We start from the raw sequence: 20,472 nt of genomic DNA, 5'->3' as shown, positions 1-20,472 counted from the left end.
TATGATATATTACTACTAGCCAAATGCCCAGTGTTGCACGGGTAATAGAATAACTATCTAATGAATTTGAGTAACTTACCTACAAAGCTAGATCTGTATTAAAATCTTTACTAAAATAATACCCACATTTTGGGCCAGCTTAACAATTGTTACAAATAATGGCCAACAGTGCTAGTTATTTTATATATACAAAATATTTATTATATATACATTATGTATGATATATATACATATTATATATAATGCATATATAATATGTATTATATATAACACAAACATATGTTCATATATAAAAAATTGTTTCCTCACCCCGGTTAACCCGTATGGGTGGTAATTTCTGTTCTAACTCGGGTCTCCTACCAGAGACCTGGGAGTTTGAGCACTCGCCTCAAGATCTTAGCTGTTCTCAATAGCGCACTTTTCTGCAGCTCACCTGAGTTGATTGCTGCCGGTATTTGGGCAAGCCACATTTTATGCGCTGGTGATATTGCGCTCAGTGCCCCAATGCCTATTTGGATTACAGTTGTTCTTACATCCCAGCATTTTTCAATCTCTTCTCCAAGAGGGAGCTATTTCTCTACCTTTTCTTTTTCTTTGCTGGCTATATTGTAGTCATTGGGTCATATATATATATATATATATATATATATATATATATATATATATATATATATATATATATATATGTATATATATACATATATATATACAGTCATACTTCATACATCATGCTTCAAAAATCAAACATCATATCATTATCTCTGGTACACTTACTGTAATACTGCTATCCTACACTGTTTCAGCAGTGCTACTCTGGTCATATGACAGTCTATATTGCAGGACTATGGAAGAAATGGTAACAGTACCGGCTTTAGCGTGTACTGTTACCACCAACGTGTACAATTGCTTCACAAAATTTGCTGAATGAGTTGTTGCTATTCCCTTTTTATGTTACTAGCCTTGCCTGCATGCGTTGTTATCATTTCCTTTGTATGTTGTTACCTCTTCTTGCATATGTTGTTACTTTTTCTTTTCAAATTACTACCTTTTCCTGCATGTATTGTAAATGCTTCATTATTAGATTTTCACCTTGTTCAGTATAAGCTGTCAGGTTAAACAAGACCACTGTGTTTTAAACAAGTGCTATTTTATGTTATGATGTTTCAGATCGTGCTTTCAATTTCATTGAATTTTACGCTTTTTTTAGCTATTTTACATGCAAAGAAAATCTGTGAGAACCTTTTGGCTATGCCATTTCATTCTCATTATATTTTTATTAGTATATAGTGGCTGCATTTTTATAGATGAGCAAATTAGTAAATTATTTAGGTTTCAGCTACAAAATCAACAAAGCGAAAATTCTCTACACAAAGGGTAAGGCAAATCTTACCAATCTAGTATGACAATCTGAGCAACTATTACATAATTGTACAGAAGTCTACAAACATGTAGAATACCTCCTATAATAATTGTATTGGAGTATTAGTCAAACGATACTTGTGCAAATCATTCAACATAGAAAACAGTACACAAAGTGAACTGATGTTGATAGTATGGACTTCCTATAGTCATCACCTAAAGTGCATAGTAATAGTGCTGAGTTCCTAGAGTGCATCACCTAGAGTGCGTAGTAATAGTGTTGAAATCCTAGAGTCATCATTTTAGGGTCTAAAGCTTTAGATAATAACCAATCTAAAGGTATGTAATGAAATGTGATATTTAGTTATTTTGTAAAGTAAAGTACCTATGAAGTTAACAGAAATGCTCGCAAACATTGAATACAGATATTTAAATGATGCAGCTATAATTCATTGCCATGGTACAGTCATTAGTGGTGTTGGATCTTGAAATTAGATTCCAATTGGAGATGGTGGTCGAGTTGCCAGATAGTTTTTAATTCTTTCATCATTTTGAAACTTTTCTACAAATTCTTTTACCCAAGGCGTAATTTCAAGCAAATCTGGAAAAGCTTTTCGTCCAAATTCTAAGAAACAGTAGAGTCCGATATCAGCGAAAAGTATCTGAAACAAAGAATGTTAATTATTGTTATTGCTAACTTGTTCAAATGGTACTAGAATCGCAAGTGGGAGTTCTGAGCAGCATACGGCAGCCTTGAACATAGCACTGCCTTAATTCTGTATGCACTGTTCATCCTTCTACAGGTAGTTTGTTTAGAGCGATTAGCATGCCTACTTAGGAGTTGGCCACTCATAAGGTGAAAGACAACTCTTCAATTGTACGCACTCGTCGATCTACCTGAACATTTGAGAATCTATTCAGTTTGATGCAGGCTCTCATGATGTACTACCAATGAAAAACGTTGCAAACAAAATAGTAATGAAATATCAGTTGTGCTGGATGAATATTTACATAAGAATAACATTTAATAATAAAACCAAAAAAAATTAAATACAAATTTTTTGTATGAAACAATGTAGCACAACACTTACAAAAATCTAACTTAATGCGTGGAGCTAATAATAAAAAGTATGGTGTCATTTTTTAAAAAACCTTAGAAGCTGTTGTTACACCTATTTAAAAAAATAAAGCTACATGTACCATTTTTTATGCGTTTATGGCGACGCAAATGTAACCTGAGAACTGAGGTTAAGCCTAGACTTTGGCTTCTGTATGATCCGATTACACAAAACAGTTTTATATTCTGTTCACTACGGTTTATATTTAATCAAAATGTTTGGTCATTTTCAAACCCTTTACCAAAATTAAAGTGCACAAAAACTAACTTATTATTTCTCCAAATTGCATCTTGTAATGTTCCATTTTTGTACAAACTAAAAATTCTTTATCAGTCATAACGCTCAAAAGGCATTTTAATTTTGATTACTGTAGATTCATTGGAAGCTCTGAAATTTGTGTTAACAATGATATCAGCCTTTTTAAATTTTTATATTATAGGTAAAACATGTTGCACTTGGCTTCATTCAGATTAATCTCACCTTAATTAATTACAAAAGTAAGCATATCTAGTAAAAGTAGGCATGTAGCGTGTTACATGTAACTTATGAGCTATATAAACATGCACATATGTTGTATATTATATGCACATAGTTAACATTACAAAAGTAAGCATATCTAATAGAAACAAGCATGTATTGTGTTACCCGTGACATACGTGTAGTAGCTTTGTAACATGCATAAAGGCAATTACCTTGTCATCTAGAATAAATTTCTTTCCTTTCTTTTCAGCCAGAGACTGTATGAAGTTCATTGACTTCACAATTTTGCCTCTGACTGCTTCCTTTACCTTGGCAGAGTCTTCAGGCTCAGGACAGCGTTTAAAAATCAACCAGTAATAAACTTCTCTTGTGATTTCTTCCATGCAGTCTGAGCAGGTCTCCACCACCATGTCATTCATTGCTTCATCCCAAGCTGTTTCACCAACTAATCCTGTTTCATATAACAGTTATGCGGTTATATGTCTATGAGTTGGCATGTCTATGAGTTGGCATGTCTATGAGTTTATAATTGTATGGGCCTATACATGCCTATACTTTTATATGCCTATGAAAGTACACGCTTATGAGTTTAAATGTCTGTGAGTTTATATTTGTATGAATTAATATGTCTATGAGTTTATATGCCTATGTGTTTATATTTATATGTCTATGTGTTTATACAACTATGAATTTATGTGTGTGTAAGCTTATAGGTCTATGGGTTTATTTTTCTATATGCTTATGTCTCCATAGGTTTATGCATCTATGTGTATATATGTTTATAATGTGATTATATATCTATGAATTTATGGCAGTGACAATGCAGAATTTAAGTTTTTGTCAAATTATTTTCCTGTCAAAATAAAATTGGTATCTTTGCCAAATTTTTTTAATACTACTTTATGAGACAAGTAATAGGGGATGTGTCCAAAAACAAATAGTTTGATAAATCTAATTCATTACATTTTCAGTTATGCGTTATTTTTGTGGGCTCAAGATACTATTTTTAATATTGGTAAGAATAGTATCACAACATGGTACCATTTTGCTGTCAAGTGATATCACATTGTTTGCCAACTGCAGTCAAGCAACATGAAATTTTAGAAACAATCTTTAGAATCTTCTTAAAATTTCATTTACTATGCTTTGATAGTCACTGTTTTGTTTTACCAAATTTGCAAAAGTGTGATATAGTAAAACAATAACTCTGTTCACCAAGAAGGTTTTTTATCTTCCAAAAAATTACAAGCGTTCTAGATAACACGTGTAGGCGATTGCCAAAAAATTGTACAGCATAAAAGCACAAACTTTTCGCTTTCAAAAGCATAGACATGCTAAATATTTTTAATAAATTTAGTGCAGTTTGAAGTGCAAAAAACAAGTTCTTCTTAGCACTTAATCTTTCTGTGGTGAACTTACAACACTAAATTAATTTTTAAGCTTCAACATTTTTTGCAATTTCAATGCAAAAGATTCTAGAGTCTAAAATACTATATTGTAAGATTAAATACGTTATATTATAATGTACTTAAATTTAAATATGGTAGATTATCATGTAATGCGTTGCAAGGATAACCAAACTGTATCTGTAAATACAAGAATCCAAAGATCTGCAGTCAAAATTTAAATAATTTGGTTTCAAATTTATGGTGTGGTAAATTAAGAATTACCTAATCTTTTAGCTGCAAATCTTGCTATGGTCCGAGACATGACAAGAGACCCCTCCTCACAATGAAACACTGGGACTTGGCCAAGTGGCTGTTCTACAATATACAACTTATATGTAGTAGTGAATGAATTATTATTCTTATTTGGTTATTTTAATTAAGTTTTTACTATTAGTTGGGTTCACTTTATATAATTTTTATTTTTATATGCTACTATAGTAACAGATTTCAATGTAAGCAAGACAGTTTTCAAAAGAACAAGACCACGCGTAATCTTACTTTACCATGCACTCATGAATTGTAAGTATAACTTTTATTGGCATTGGTAATTATAAACAAAAATGATGTTTTTGTTAGATACTAAAAGAAAGAAGAACAATTGAAAAAGAAATCAAAAATTATTGAGTGAGTTGAACAGACGCATTTTAAAAGTTTGGGTAGCTAAGTAAAGATCTTGTTCATTTTAAAAACTTTCAGAAAGTTGTTGATAATTTTGATAATTGATACACAGCGTGTTTATATATCACATTGTGTTAAGAGATCATATTTGTGAGAGATCATTGTGTTAAGAGATTTAATTCTTTGAGTAAAGGGCGCTCTTTATTTCTGCAAATCTCCAACTTACTTACATTGAGATTTTGTACTTACAAGTACATGTTACTCACATGTCAACTAAAACTGTTACATGTACAAAAGCATTTCTCTACAAATTAATTGGATTAAACATCAAATGCACCAATGCTCTACCTATAAACATTGCTGTCTAAAGCTTTCTTACTTAAGCAAGCAATATATTCATACAAAAATGTGGAAAATTGTTAAAAAAAATTTTGTCATTTTATATGCGCAAACATTAGTTGATAAAAAATAGCTAAGATTATACTTCATGAAAAGCAGTCGAAAGTTATGAAGTAAAAAAAATTTTGATGTAACACCTACAGCATTATGCAATCTTATCAAAAACTTTATGTTTAGCTTTCGATATACAACTGTATAAGTACGATAAACATGTGTAGGTGATCATAAAAACCTGTAAATCATTAACATTCTCAGGTTACTACCTTTCTAAAAAGCACAAATATTTCAGTGTTATTTTAACAGTATTCAACAGAGTGTGAAACCAAATAATAACTTAGTCAAATAAAAGGGCTTATATAAAGCATATGTTGTCACCACAAAACTATATGTAGTTTTCCAATCTCTTAAATTATACATTGTTTCACGAGTTTCATTATTACAACAAGTTTGAACCCCGTACAGTGCAATCCTTTTTCCAGCCTCTAGCTGTTGCTTTGGACAGACAGACGGATAGACAGACACGGCTCTTATTAGAGTAGAGACTAGATGAATGACCGGTGTTGCACAGGTATTAAAAACAGCTTATAAACAGTTGCAGGTAAGGTAGTTGCCTACCACTTGCCATTAGCCTGACACATTGCCAATCGCTAATTTGAATAAGTTAGTATCTGTATTGCTAAACTTCCTAATAAGAGCTGTGAGAGCAAGCTTTATTAAAATTGAATAACTCAGATTGCTATGCGTATTTCAACCCTGATAGCAACTCACATCGCCCGCTTATGAGTCATTATCAGGACCTCACACAAAGGGGCTCACACTTATCAGAAGCATGCGTAGCTCAATTGGGTAAGTTATTGCGTGGTGATCGGAGGTTCCGAGATCAAATCCTTTGTGATACAGATTTGTCATTGCTATGTACCAATCACTGTTGCTGGACAGACCAAATAACAGATGACACAACATTTATGATGTTGTGTCACTTTTGCCCGGAACATATGAGAAGTTCAATAATGTTCAATTGGCATGCTCAGTCAGTGAGCAAGTCCTTCAGCGAGACAAAAATACCTGCAATAATTGTCGATCAAAAATGCTATTTTTAGTGAGAGTTAGTCAAATACTCTTTGCTAATCGCATGCTGTAAGCAATAAATGCATAAAAATGTTTCCTTCATTCAGTTTAAAATAACAGTCGAAGTACCTTTGAGTAAGAATTTACCTCGAAAATAATTTTAGCAAAAATGTGGAAAAGGCTAAGCAAGCAGAGCAAAGGAATAAACACTATCAACTTTTGCTGTGTCACTTTGTTAACAGCCTTCTTGGATAACCAAAGTTTTAGCGATAAATTGCTGGGTCATTGTATGGTATTATTTGGTAACACTTAGTCATTGAATAGTACTACCTGATAACACTTAGTCATTGCATAGTACTACCTGATAACACTTAGTCATTGTATAGTACTACCTGGTAACACTTAGTCATTGCATAGTACTACCTGGTAACATTTAACCTCATTTAAATATTTAGGCACAAGTATTTGTACACAAATTCCAAACAGTACTTGTTTATAGCAAAAGCATATCTCACACTCTGTAGAATTTGATCTAACCTTCCAGATGTTACATTATAATAGGACTAGCTGTAGCAGTATATGTTCAGAAGTAGATCTTTATCTCGGAATAAAGCTAAAGTTTTTACTCTAGAAATCACAACTAAATACTATTCTTATTATAAGCTACTAATTTGATATTGGCATTGAGAAATGACATCAAGTAGCATTGTCATCAATCAATAGGTATTTTAGTAAGTTTATCCATGTCCATATTCAGTCTTACTAACTCAAAAGTGGGTTCCCTATAAGGATTCTTGCATTTCTCTCAGATGGAAGAATTCTCTGATCGATGTACAACACCTGAATTGTCATAAACCTCTCTTGTTGAATAATGCAAACAACTGTTGGGAACACACCTTTGCTATCAGGTACTTTCATCAGATTACAATCATGGGGATTTTGTTTGACAATTTTCATATTGTAGCTTATGCAAATATTTTTGTTTAAACATTCATACATGTTAACTGTTAACATTCATATTATTAACTGTATTTTATTTAGACAATGAAAATGTGCATTGCATGGCTGTTGCTTTTGCTATACTAACACACATTTGTAGCAATATTTTAACAAATTACAGATTATTCACATGTCTATGCCCTCACAATACTATACCTATTTTAGTAGAATTTTAGTATAAAGTTCAAACTATTTACATATAGACCCTATGACCTGAAGATATTACACAGAAAAAATATCAAACTATTCTAGATATCTATAACCTTGCAGTATTACCAAATGTTAGCAATATATTTGTACAAAATTCATATTGCTTAGATGTAGGCTATCTAGGACCTTGAGAAATTTCACGCTATTAGCAATATTTTAGTAAAAATATCAAACTATTTAGATGTCTATGGCCATGGTATATTATAAGCTATTAGCAATATGCCAGTACACATCTCAAATTGCTTAGATATTTAATGACAATGTTATACTCCAAATGCGCAGCAGTATTGTAATTCAAATGGATGTCTATGACCATGGGATATGTCTTATGGGATATATGACATATAGGATTATGTATATATACATTATGACATAGAACACATGTTGAAGTATTCTAAGATTATATACATTATGACATAGAACACATGTAGAAGTATTCTAAGATTATATACATTATGACATAGAACACATGTAGAAGTATTCTAAGATTATATACATTATGACATAGAACACATGTAGAAGTATTCTAAGATTATATACATTATGACATAGAACACATGTAGAAGTATTCTAAGATTAAGGCCAAACTCACTCTGACAATCAAACCAATATACAAGTACTAACAATAAAACATTCATCCAAATTGAAGTTGCCTCACCTCCTTTCATTATTGGCCATTCCTGGTGAGTCACCCGAACATCATTTAGACTTTTCCCTGCCACAATGTAGAGCATTCTGGTAGGTTCAGCCCTTCCATGCGCTGTGAAGTATACAAGCTTGTCTCCGGCAGACATCTATGCCAAATAAATATGTCACATACATATTAAATAGACACAAAAATCATTTAACTTGATATAATAAACGTTAGATATGCAGAGGATTAGTTTATACACTGTGTATTTATAGTTAATAGTATAGTGTCAGTCTTGTGAGCCGTGAGAGACCATCATATGTAATAACTATGTGCACAATTATTATTAAATGTCAAAAGTGATCGAGTAGTGCAGATTGTAAATCAGAATTTGAATATGGGGTTTGATTCCTGTGCGGTGGAGTCATTTTTCTTAACGGCCTTAGTGTGACTTCGAAAAGATGAACAGACGTACAGACAGACAGATGGACATACAGACAGATGGACGGACGTAAAGATGAACTATTATACTTATTATAGTAAAGGTTCTATGAATCATGTAAATTATGTTTGCTAATGGTCCTGATGACAAGCAATTACATTATATATTAAATTAAAACTGCTTAATAATAACTATTATTTTAAAAAAAGAAATCTGATTTCCAGAGCATTTTTATATTAGAAGTATTGATGTGCAATTTTACAGTAGTGTTTTACGTGATGCTGTAGGTAAACAAGTCATCATAACAAATCACCGGTGTATGTTATTTAATCACTTGACCTTTCAGCAAATTGACTGCAAAAATCGCTTGTTAATTGCAGGTTCTGAGAAGTCGATAGTTGGATTGATGAAAGAAAATGCTTATATTATGTGGTTTCTATCCTAGTCTATTTTTATAGCATAAAGTAACCTTTGAGTGTTTCAAACGTTTGCTGTTTGCTTACCAACTTCACTCATCGGGCTTCGCGCATTTTCACGCAGAAACGCGATAAAACTAGCAAAGGAGAATATGTAGTCTCGCTAAATACCGACCAGTATCTGATGCTGGCCAATTAGCTAAACAAACCTTCAAAGCCCAACGTAAAAAAAGATTCATGGAAAAAAGAAGTTGCTGTAAAACACAATTGTATTTGTACACATGTTAGTCGAATCCCAAAGTTGTTTACTAAAGCAGCACCTTCAGGTAGCTAATACTATATAAATGTACAAACTATATTACAGATCTGCCTCATACTACGGCGAAGCACAATGCTCATACCTTACTTTGATTTCTTCTCTCAATCTGTGATTTTGCTGACAGTGAACTTGCAGTGCTGCCGCTTACTTATAGCCTGAATATGATATGCTATTAACAGACCTTTATTTATGAGCAGGAGTTTTATGCACAAGACAAGGCGGAGCTTGTCAGCGGGAGATCAATCAAGCATAAAATAATTTAGTCAGCGGTATTACTGTGACAAGGAAGTTCTTATCTGTGACCTACTTTACTTACTTTATGTAATTATAATAGCAGACACAGCCCTATTTTTATTTCTTTTTAGCTATTGTTCAAGTTATACTGTGGTAAAGTAATCAGGCTTTACAATGCCAGTATTGCTGAAATGGTAGTCTTTGAAAAATGATAATACTGTCTACAGTCTTGCATATTAATGGTATTTGACTGCTGTAGAAAGCATCCGCGGGAAGGTAGTGTATATAATGAGCACTAAGTGTTAGAGTGTATCTAATTCAATCTGCAAAGACCTTCATGAGGTGCGAGTAAACTTCAATAAAATATAAATTGTTTATATATATACAGTACTTTCATTTGGCAGTCTGTATGCATTTTGTAAAACAAATGTTTTAAATATAGTGCCACAAAAAATCAATAGAGAGAAAGGGTCTGCCACGTAGTCTTTTTGATGATAGAAACTATAAAAATGGAAATGATGCAGCATTTTCAGCGCCGTGGCTGCTGTTAAAGGTTTTAAAAAAATTCTTCAAGTATTGATTTAGTCTGAAACCTTGTCTTCTGCTGTTATACTAAAAGTATACTCACATTTTATACACATATTTTTATATAAATTGTATACACAGAACTTAGAATAACAGAAAGAGTTTCAATTAATAATCGAGAAAGGGAAATTGCATTAACAAAATCAGTTTCAAAGAACATAAACAATAATACCTATCAGACAAAACCGCAGTGTTTTTTCATCCGTGATGCTGTGACATCTGTGTTATAACAGTTCATATGGCTAGAATAATAATCAAAGCTTGGGTATATAATAGATGTCTTGTTGTACAAACTAGCAAAAATTATATTTGCATTCTCATGGATTTCATAAAAGGTAAAAAACACCAGCACTGGGAAGAAAGAAAATTTAATGTAACCAAAAGGAGTTTCTTTCTGCTAAGAGCAGATAACTCCCGCTTAGATTACCACAAATTGATGCGTTCCACATGCTAACAGCTTGTGATGACCTGACAGTCTCTGTGTTGCCTTGCAATTGTAAACAGGTAGGAGTGTTTAATATAAAATACTAAGAAGGCTCTAAGATTGCTATTACAGATGCTCACACTAACTTCATCACTCTTTCTCTTCGTAGTCGCTATTGCCCAGGAACAGCAGGAGTAAGTATAGCAGGGTGAGTAGTTGTAATAATCTTTGCAGCAAAAGTGTTCAGCAGCCTGAAGGAAATGTATCGTACAGTTGTACAGCATTTAATATAAATCATTGTCTAGTTGTATAATGTTTGATATATTGCACAGCTGTACAGTAGTGATATGTTGTACAGTTGTACAATGTTTGATATATTGTACAATTGTTTAATGTTTGATATATTGCACAGTTGTACAATGTTTTGATATATTGTACAGTTGTACATTGTTTAATATAATTCCTCTGGATATATCAAACAATGTACAACTTACATTGTACCGATTTTGATGCGTTGAACAGTTATACAGTGTTTGCTATGTTGTACAGTTATACAATGCTTGGTCTGTTGTACTGTTGTACATATGTTGTACAGTTGTACAAATGTTACACAGTGGTACAGTGTTTGATACATTGCAGAGTGTGACAGTAGTTGATGCATAGAACAGCTAAAAACTTTTGACACGTGGTCTATTCCCACAGTATTTGATATATTGTTCAGTTGTATCGCACTTGATGCATTGTACAGTTACACAGCACTGAATAACTGGTAAATTACTCAGCGTTTGATAGATTGTACAGTCGTAAAGCCTTTGCTAAAGAGCTAGAAAATCATCAATTTGAGATAGACTTAGTAGTATGCAGCATATAACTAAAATTCACAAATGTAATCGTGTACAAGGTTTTAGAGTCATAGCCGTCTATCTCCTCAATTACTCTGTCTGTAGTATAGCCCAGTAGGTTAGTTGTGTTTGCTAACATTTGCTGCCTTAGAACCTACCTAAGAGAAAGATAGCGTTGAACTACTCGCAAGATCTAAGTCCATCTCCTAAACTGATTCAAGGCATTAAATTGCTAAAACATTCAATTGTTCTTTTAGAAATGTGTTACCATTATTTTAAGCTTCACTTTAGGTGAATATACTTGTTATGTTTCTCTTTGTTCAATAAGGAATTCTCGTTTGTGTTTTGGAAGATGGCATCTCTAGACAAGTTGACCTACTTTGGTGCGCATGCAAGAGCTGGACCAATTAGAATGCTCTACGCTCTTGCTGGTGTGAGGCTAGAAGATCACATAGTCAAGCATGAAGAATGGATACCAGTGAAAGCTGGTTAGTTATAAAGAGAGATTGGTCTTGTTTTTATTTTTTGTATTTTTCCTTGTTATTTGAGTTGGTTATATTAAATATTAAATTATATTATTGGTTTATTAAATCCTAAAGTTCAAGGGTATGAAAATTATAAAAATTGTACTTGGCCTTAAATTAGCTTTCATGAGAGTATTTTTCTGATAAGAACAACATTTTAGGGTTGTGATAATTAATTGCAAATGTTCAGAAGTTTACTGTATTCTTGTTTATCCAAAGTCAATTAATTTGGGCTCTGAGACTTCATTAATGCAGCTGAAGTTTTGATTGCAGATGTAGTTTTATTGCCAATCTCTGAAAAAAACATATTCTTTTACAGCGCTTACTTATCTTTAGAAGTTTTTGCTGCTCTATGTTATAAAAACAGAAAATAGGCCTTTTACATTTTATAGTAAATTCCATGCATGGACTTAATGTGTTTTGAGCCAGCAACTGAGTTAAATTTTGCTGAAGCTTTTTTGCCAAAGATCTTATTAATTGAGATAATTAATAAGTTCAGTTTTGCTCTGAACCAAAACTGTACGTATCATCAAGTAAGTCTTTACCATACGTATATATATATATTGAATCAACTTATTGCATCTTCCACAGACAAAGTTATTTAACTTGTTATCTAAATGCTATGTGATAATATTAAAATTGCACTATATTTTAGTGTTAATGCCAAACCTCTTGAAGAAAATTTCTTTTCTGTGTTGTTTACTCAGGTGAAAATATGCTTATTCCATTTTTATCTATTCTCAACACAGCAACATGATTTATGCATGAACTGGTAGAAATTCAATTTATTGTCCTAATCACGCAGTGTCAAAGGCTGCGGAGTCCAGAGGCTATCAGCAGTGACCTAGATCTTCTCTCGATAAATGAACGCAGTCATTCACATTTTTCCTTTGTCAAGGTTGCGCGACTTCTCGCAGCGCCGGAATTCATTTTCCTGCTCTAGCTAGAAATTTACACACCCTAATGCCTTTTAGCGGTACCAAGATGATGAAACATAAATTCTTTGCAATTTTACTTCTATCACCATGACTTTGCAATGAGACGACATTCCTTGATATGATAATAGCTGTAATAGAGTTCAGGTGTATCTAATCAACATTGTCAAAGAGTTTAGCAGAACTGACAAGCAACGCAATGTGCTAGAAAGTGCAAGTTAAATGATTGCAACCACCTAGATTTATGCATTAGCTGGCCGTACTCAGCAAAATCTCTTTTTTTACATAGTTGTTTTTGTGTTTTGTCATGAAGACCTATTTCAATGTTCTGAAATCATGCAATGTTCTTTTACAGTGATGATCATGATTACGGAACCCAATAAATTTTTGTTTTTTTGTTATTTATGGCATAAACTCAATTTCTTTGTAATCTCAAACTATACATACAATACATATCTGAGAAGCAAGATTGGTAGACACTCTGTCTGCCACCAAAAGTACTATCAACAAATATAATATTTAATGAGCAACCTTTTTCATCCTACTCTGTGGTTGACAATATGGGCTTACCAACTAAATACTAAGATGCTACTAATACTCCAGAAGCCACCACTTAAGTTCCATAATAGTTACACGGATACCTTTGTTCTATTGTTGTATGTTGTATTCTAAAAAGATAGTCTTTTTATTGGGCACCCATTTTATCTTATCTTGTGATTGACAATAAAGGCCGGCCAGCTCAATATTAAAACATTATTAATACTAATTACTAATTCATTTAGGAAATATTTAACAAATTATAACTTTATCAAGTATTGAATTAACAACAATTAGCATTAATGCATAGTTATGAATTAATAATTAATATCATTTTCATTCTAAGTGGTTCCATAATTGCTATCACCACTATATATCTAACCAATATTTAATTGCCATATAATTATAAAATGTAACTGAGAATTAAATATTTTAAAATTATTAGCTTTATTTGGCAGTATTTTGGTCCATAAGCTATATAAAAATAAAAATAATCAGAGTTCATTGTTTTGCAAACTTAGAGATACACAACAGAAAAAATTTGCATTGTTTTTTTTTCAAAGTTTTATATGGAGTAATGTTATAGATAATTAACCATAGTAATTCGTTTATTTTTACTAACATCTCCCCAAATTTTGAAATTGGCCACATTTTGTACAATTAATTATTGAGAAATAACAAAATGATAGGAAAAATACATTGTAAACTATTGACAATAAAAGTTGCATGGAAATTTGCCGAACTCTTACAAGCCAAAGTTTTGCTCAGGTTTAAGAGAAATGCCTAAAAAAGCACCCTTTTGGCAGAAAAATGTTTTATTTTACAGCCCTTCCACTTGGACAAGTTCCAGTGTTTAAGTGTGAGGAGGGGAGGTTGCTCATGTCTAAGGCCATAGTGAGATATGTGGCTAAGAAATTTGGTAAGTTTCCGTTATTGTTTTACTACATGTAGGTGGATGTCCGGTGTTGCACGAGAAAGGTTTTTGCACAGAAAATTCGTTTATAATCCATATATGCAACATTTACCATTCTAACTTTTAAATGAAGGAGTTTGTTATTTCTGTGTGTGTTCGGCCAATGCATAATTTAAATATTTGAAAGCGTCAGGCATAGCTAAAACAGAGCGTTGAAAAACATTAATTATTTCTTTTGCTATGCATTTGTTCTAGCTTTAAAACAGCTTACAAATAGTGACAGGTAATGTAGTTGTCATTGGCTAAGTTTTTTCACTTAATGAATTTGAGTAACTCAGCTAGTAATTTAAGCTAGTCAAAATCTTTACTATAATAAGAGCCATTTCCGTCTGCCTGAAGCCAGCTTGTGCTTATATTTGTTACGCCACGCGTCATGATCTCTCCCGCAATCATAACCTTTAAGCGTGCTAGTAGTAACCAATAATATTTTTGCAAACTCTGCATAAGTATGTGCACAATTATTCCACAGTATGGCAAAGACTCGTTTGTCGGCAGAACTGGTGGTTCTGAGTTCAATTCTAGTGCGAAGTGGATTCTCAATTCCTAGATTTCAATCGCTATAAGTACGACAGGCAAAGACTGAGATTTATATAGAAATCAAACTTACAAGTTTAAAGTACATACTAAAAGCTGTGTAGCTTGAGTGTTCAAAACTGATTCTTGAATGTGTTATCAAATAAAGTGGGTACATGCGTGCAATAAAGCGGGATCATATGTAAAATTGTATGTATATAATAGTTATATCATGCTAATTCAAGTACAATATGTACGCTTGGATAAGTCAAACCTATATTTGATGTGTGAAACAATACAAAATCTTTTTAACACGATTTATTCATTACAACCTGCAGCCTTACCCCATTCTCGAACAAATTTTTCTGAGCTTCTACATTTACGCTCTGCAGCTTTGTTTCCATATTGTTCCAAAAATTGTACGAATGTGGTATCATAATAACACCATAACACCAAATATATTTTGCGAATGAAATGTTTGTTGTTGGTCTGTTTCAATCAGGTGAAATGTAAAGTCACAGTCATGTATAAAGGTATGCTTTAGTTCAGTAGCCATGTGCCATGTGCAATAGTTTGTACAAAGCAATAGCAAGGAAATACCTCAAACATTTATTTGTGTATAAGCCGCAACTGACTTTTTGGGCGGCGTTTTGGAACAAAAAAATGTAACTTATACTCAAAAAAGTCACAGGTAATTGACTCCATTTTGTATTTTGTTCATTTTTTTTCAATTTTTTGTCTCAAAATAAAAATTATTTTTGTAAGTGAACAATAAAGCGTATGAATAAAAGTTTATATTGGTTTGGGACTATAAAGCTAAACTAACATACCTTATAGTTTTATAAGATGTACATCAAGAAAATTTTGACACAAATAGAAACTTTGTAAAAATAGTCTACAAAAATCTCTTACCAGTTAATAGGTTGCATGAATTTGAGTCAAAAACAGTCACTATAATATTTTTACGCTAAATTGGTTAGTTTTAACATTATTACAGATGCATTAAGGCATGATTGTGCATACATGATACTCAAATTCAAAAGAGGTGGCTATTATTCAGTTTACTACAAATAATGCAGAGGGACAGGTATTATCAAAATCATATTGTTTTGATGTTACTCTATATTAATAGTCAGTTTGCATGCTGTCGCTGCTTCAACTTCTTTGCTGATTCAAATTTCTGTTTATTTTTTTCAGCAGTTGTAGATTTGATGGACTTTCTGATCAAGTGCTTAGCATTTCAGCTGTTTATTTATAAAGATTAAGTTCAGCTTTCAGTCAGGGCAGCACTACATAGGTTTACCACAGATAAAGCCTACGGTTATTGCTTAAAAGGAAAGTGTCTACATTTAGAGGCAACGAGATGGCTACTATTTAAAACTTGTTCAACCTACAAATTTTTTTGTATGATTTCAACTCAGAGTATAGATTGCAATAGTGTCTGTAAAGTTGAGAGCTTTTTTAAATAAGTTCGACTTGATACTACAAGTGTATTTCTCTTATGTGTATTATTTAATACACAACAGGTTTTGTTGGAGCAACCTCTTGGGACGAAGCGATGAATGACATGCTTGTTGAAGTCTGTTCTGACTGCTTTGAAGACATTAATCAAAAAGTTTATTTCTGGATGTTATTTGAACGATTTCCAAAGCCTGATGATGCGGATAAGGTGAAGGAAAACATCAAAGCAAATATAATAAAGTCAATGAACTTTATTGAAGCCGTCGCTAAAAAGAGAGGAAAAAACTTCATACTAGACGATAAGGTAGTCATACCTCATTGTACCATACATTTTCAATCAACAGATGTTTTACCAATATTTTTGCTTCTTTGTGCTTTTCCATCTATTCTAGGGGTTGCCACTGCAAATAGTATATCCTTGTACAGCATACATTGTGACCTATTGCTCATGAAACTTGGCACAAAAGCAATTGTGGGTAGATGCCCTTTTTAACACCACTGATGGTTCTTCTGTAATTTGAATCGCTGACCTAATGATGGTATGCCAGCGCACTAAACACTGAACCACAACTGCTCAATGTATTTTACAATTACTGCAATTCTAAAATTAGAACATTCTATTTAAATATGAAATATTAAAATCTTCCACAGCTTCTACTGACAAGCAGTTATCTCCCAAGTAGAGCACCTGCTACACTGGTGTCAGTAGTAGAATAACTCCCAAAATACATTAAAAAATAAAACAACACGTTAGCTGCTAATGCATGAGCTAAAATGTGAAATATCTTTGATTGAGGCTTATGCTAAAAGTGCAATTTTAATAACCTTATTTAAAAAACTAGTTAAGGAGGTTTTTCTGTCAACAGTTTAACCAAGTTTATTCTAATTTTGTTTTGGTAGTTAATTTACCTCAAATGACCTGATCACTATAATAGTCATATGCATTTGTAGCTTGATGAATTTGTGATGACTTCAGCCAGTCTCTAATCATTTTTAATCAATTGCCTATTTCATAACTAAAATTACCTTTCAGTATCTCAGTTTGTTTTATCGCAATTCAAACTGATATAAGAATTAATTTTTGAAATGTTATTTTCGACCTAGTATATAGTAAATAATGAAAGGGGTTCTGACAGGGTATAGCTATATGTCTATTTAAGTTACTAGTTCACAGCAATTTTGGCTATCGCTTAATACTATCGAAACATTCACGAAATGTTGTGCTCATCAGAAAGCCTAAAAATTAATATTTTTTGTGATATGCAACAAGTTAAGACTATCTGAATGTGTGTGCGTGCATTCTTGTATGTGTGTTCATGCACGTGCATGCATGCATATGTGTATGCATGTGTGTGTGTGTGTATGTGTGTGTGCGTGCGTGTGTGTGTGCGTGCATGTGTGTGTGCGTGCGTGTGTGTGTGCGTGTGCATGTATGTGTTTGTGTGGATGTGTGTGCGTGTGTGCGTGCATATGTGTGTGTATGTGTGCGTATGTGTGCGTGTGTGTGCGTGCATGCATGTGCGTGCGCGTATGTGTGTCCGTGTGTGCATATGTGTGCATGTGCATCTGCAAGTCTATGCGTGCCTTTGTGTGTGCTTGTGGTTGCTTGTGCATGCATAGGTGTGCAGGTGTGTGTGATCGAGTGAGTGTGTGTGTTTGTGTGTGCACACATGTGTGTGTGTGTGTGTGCGTGTCCGTGTGCGTGTGTGCATGTGTATGTGCATGACTGTGCACATTTGCGTGTACATTTACGCGTGCTTGTGTGCATACATATGTGTGGGTGTGTGGGTGCGTGCATACACCTGTGAGCATTTGCTTAAGCATTTAGGCATGTATGCTTATGATGGCCAACCAAAAGCATAGACCAAAATTTTTGTTTAAACATTGACAAGGATGAAAGTTTCAAGTTTGTAAAAAACTTAGAAATTTATATAAATAATGGAGTAAAGAGTAAAGATCAACTAGTCCCTAATTACTTGCCAAGTAAACTACATAATTAAAATCAGCATAGCACTCCAAAATAATTTTATGCGCTGGCTTACCACCTTTTCATGCTGCAATTGGAGTTGCCCTTTCTTGAGACATTAAAAACTTACCTCAATACGGAGTATTACCCAGTCTAAATCTGGTTATCTAGTCCCAGTAACCTGGTACATCATGCTCACCACTCTTGCTGTTTTACCTATCCACAAGTTGCTTTAATAATAATTTTACTTGGCTGAATGTGGGTCTACAAATGTTATCTAGTTTTACAGCTCATGGAGTCTTCTCAAAATACTGCAAACAAAAAACATTCTTTGGCTAACATTAATTTACTACATTTCAACATTCTTACTAAATTTGGTTATATTAACGAGCTACACATTATTCACTGTTAAATTTATACTAAAAATATGAGCTTTTTTAAACAAGAAGAAAAACTAATGCATTTTTTTCAATTTTTGTTATCGTTAAGGAAAAATTATTATCTATTTTCAAACTTAGTTACATTACGTTGAGTTTTTAGAATAAAAAAAGCAATTTTTTCATACTAGCTTTGCATAAAAGTTACCCAGATGATACTTTCGTGTTGTAGTTCAGTGTTCACAATGGTACTTTTTACCAAACTTTGGAAAACTAGCCAATGATTCTACAAATCAGCTATGAATTTTGTTGCATTTCATTATGACTACTTATAGAAAAGTAAATTCGATCCTAAAAACTTTAAACAAACATGGTTTGGTTAAGTCAAAAACTGACAAGGCGTTTTATTAGTGCAATTTTGGTCACTCTTGTAGATTTCTTTGGCAGATGTTTGGCTTTATAGCTTCTTGGAGTTTGGTTTAGTCGCTTTCCCGGAGCTCATGGATGTCACACCATGGATCAGAGAATTTGTGGAGAAATTCAAGAATGAAGCACGAGTTAAAACCTACTTGGCAGTTCGAAGACCATCTCATCTCAAAATTTGACACTCACACTCTGATTTGTAGAAGTCAACTTTGCTAATGTTCAAAAAATCTTAATTGAGTTTGAAGTTGCAGCTTTTTATAGAATAACAAAGAAAAATTTATGCAATAAAACTGTTTAGATAAACATTAAAAGGTGGATGGTTTGCTTAGTATTTTAGTTATAATTTTGTAGGCTGTTTTGTTAGCAACACAGCATATCATTGCAGATATAATTATGTTTAATTAGCAAAAATATTTAGAATATTCATGTCTCTGAGTCTAGTTTCACACTGACAACGTGAATCTAATATTGAAATAAATCATCTGAAATTTTTGTAAAGCATTTGATTTTCAGGAATATACTAATACAAATATGATGCATATTAGATATTTGCTCCTAGCTTCATCACCTGCAGATTAGTTTACTAAATGTAAACCTTTGCTAAAATCTCATATAATTTTTAGATGAGTTAATGACATTCAAAAACTGTTCTGATCGGTGTAATATGAAACCTCATAAAATATGGAAATGCGTCTTAGTAAATATAATGTATTAGTTTATGTGTTTGGTAAATTATGCACAAATTAGATGAGAACTGACTATACATGTTTAGAATGGTGGAAATCAACTCTTGATTGCCAAGTCATTAAAGTCTTTGGGTTTCAAGTGTATGCCAGGTTGTTAAAGCATTTTAGATTGTTTAACTATGTCAGACTACAGGTGCATTTAAGGTTGTCAAGGTATATCAGAATTTTAAAGTGTGGCAGGTTGTCAATATGTCAGAATGTCACTATGTCAGGTTTTTAATGAGTTAGGTTGTTAATATGCCAGGGTGTCAGCGTGTCGGGTTGTCAATATGCCAGGGTGTCAATGTGTCGGGTTGTCAATATGCCAGGGTGTCAACCTATTATCTGGCCAACATTAGTAAAGTTGTTAAATTTTACCACTACTTCTTTACAACCTGAGGCTAAATGAAATATCAGAATTCCATTAGGGAATTTTTGGTGTG

The 20,472-nt window shown here is 32.9% G+C and overlaps 2 protein-coding genes across 2 annotated transcripts; one reads left to right on the top strand and one right to left on the bottom strand.

The window, feature by feature from the left end:
- Positions 1-1,735: 1,735 nt before the first annotated feature.
- On the bottom strand, positions 1,736-9,650 carry LOC137400026 (probable glutathione S-transferase 8). The gene is made up of 5 exons (XM_068086329.1): positions 9,590-9,650; positions 8,358-8,493; positions 4,628-4,720; positions 3,170-3,408; positions 1,736-2,021 (listed from the first exon to the last, which is right to left on the bottom strand). The coding sequence occupies exons 2-5, from the start codon at positions 8,491-8,493 to the stop codon at positions 1,851-1,853; spliced, it is 639 nt and encodes a 212-aa protein (XP_067942430.1). The 5' UTR covers positions 9,590-9,650; the 3' UTR covers positions 1,736-1,850.
- A 1,249-nt stretch (positions 9,651-10,899) lies between these two features.
- Positions 10,900-19,850, top strand: LOC137400222 (glutathione S-transferase 3-like). Its single transcript, XM_068086552.1, has 5 exons — positions 10,900-10,944; positions 11,945-12,080; positions 14,415-14,507; positions 16,601-16,839; positions 19,313-19,850. Exons 2-5 carry the CDS (start codon positions 11,945-11,947, stop codon positions 19,481-19,483), a joined length of 639 nt encoding a protein of 212 aa, XP_067942653.1. The 5' UTR covers positions 10,900-10,944; the 3' UTR covers positions 19,484-19,850.
- Positions 19,851-20,472: the final 622 nt, after the last annotated feature.

Source organism: Watersipora subatra, chromosome 7, assembly GCF_963576615.1.
Source record: "Watersipora subatra chromosome 7, tzWatSuba1.1, whole genome shotgun sequence".
Lineage (NCBI taxonomy): Eukaryota > Metazoa > Bryozoa > Gymnolaemata > Cheilostomatida > Watersiporidae > Watersipora > Watersipora subatra.
The sequence above is the reverse complement of the archived record's forward strand: the minus strand, read 5'-3'. Positions and strand labels throughout refer to the sequence as shown.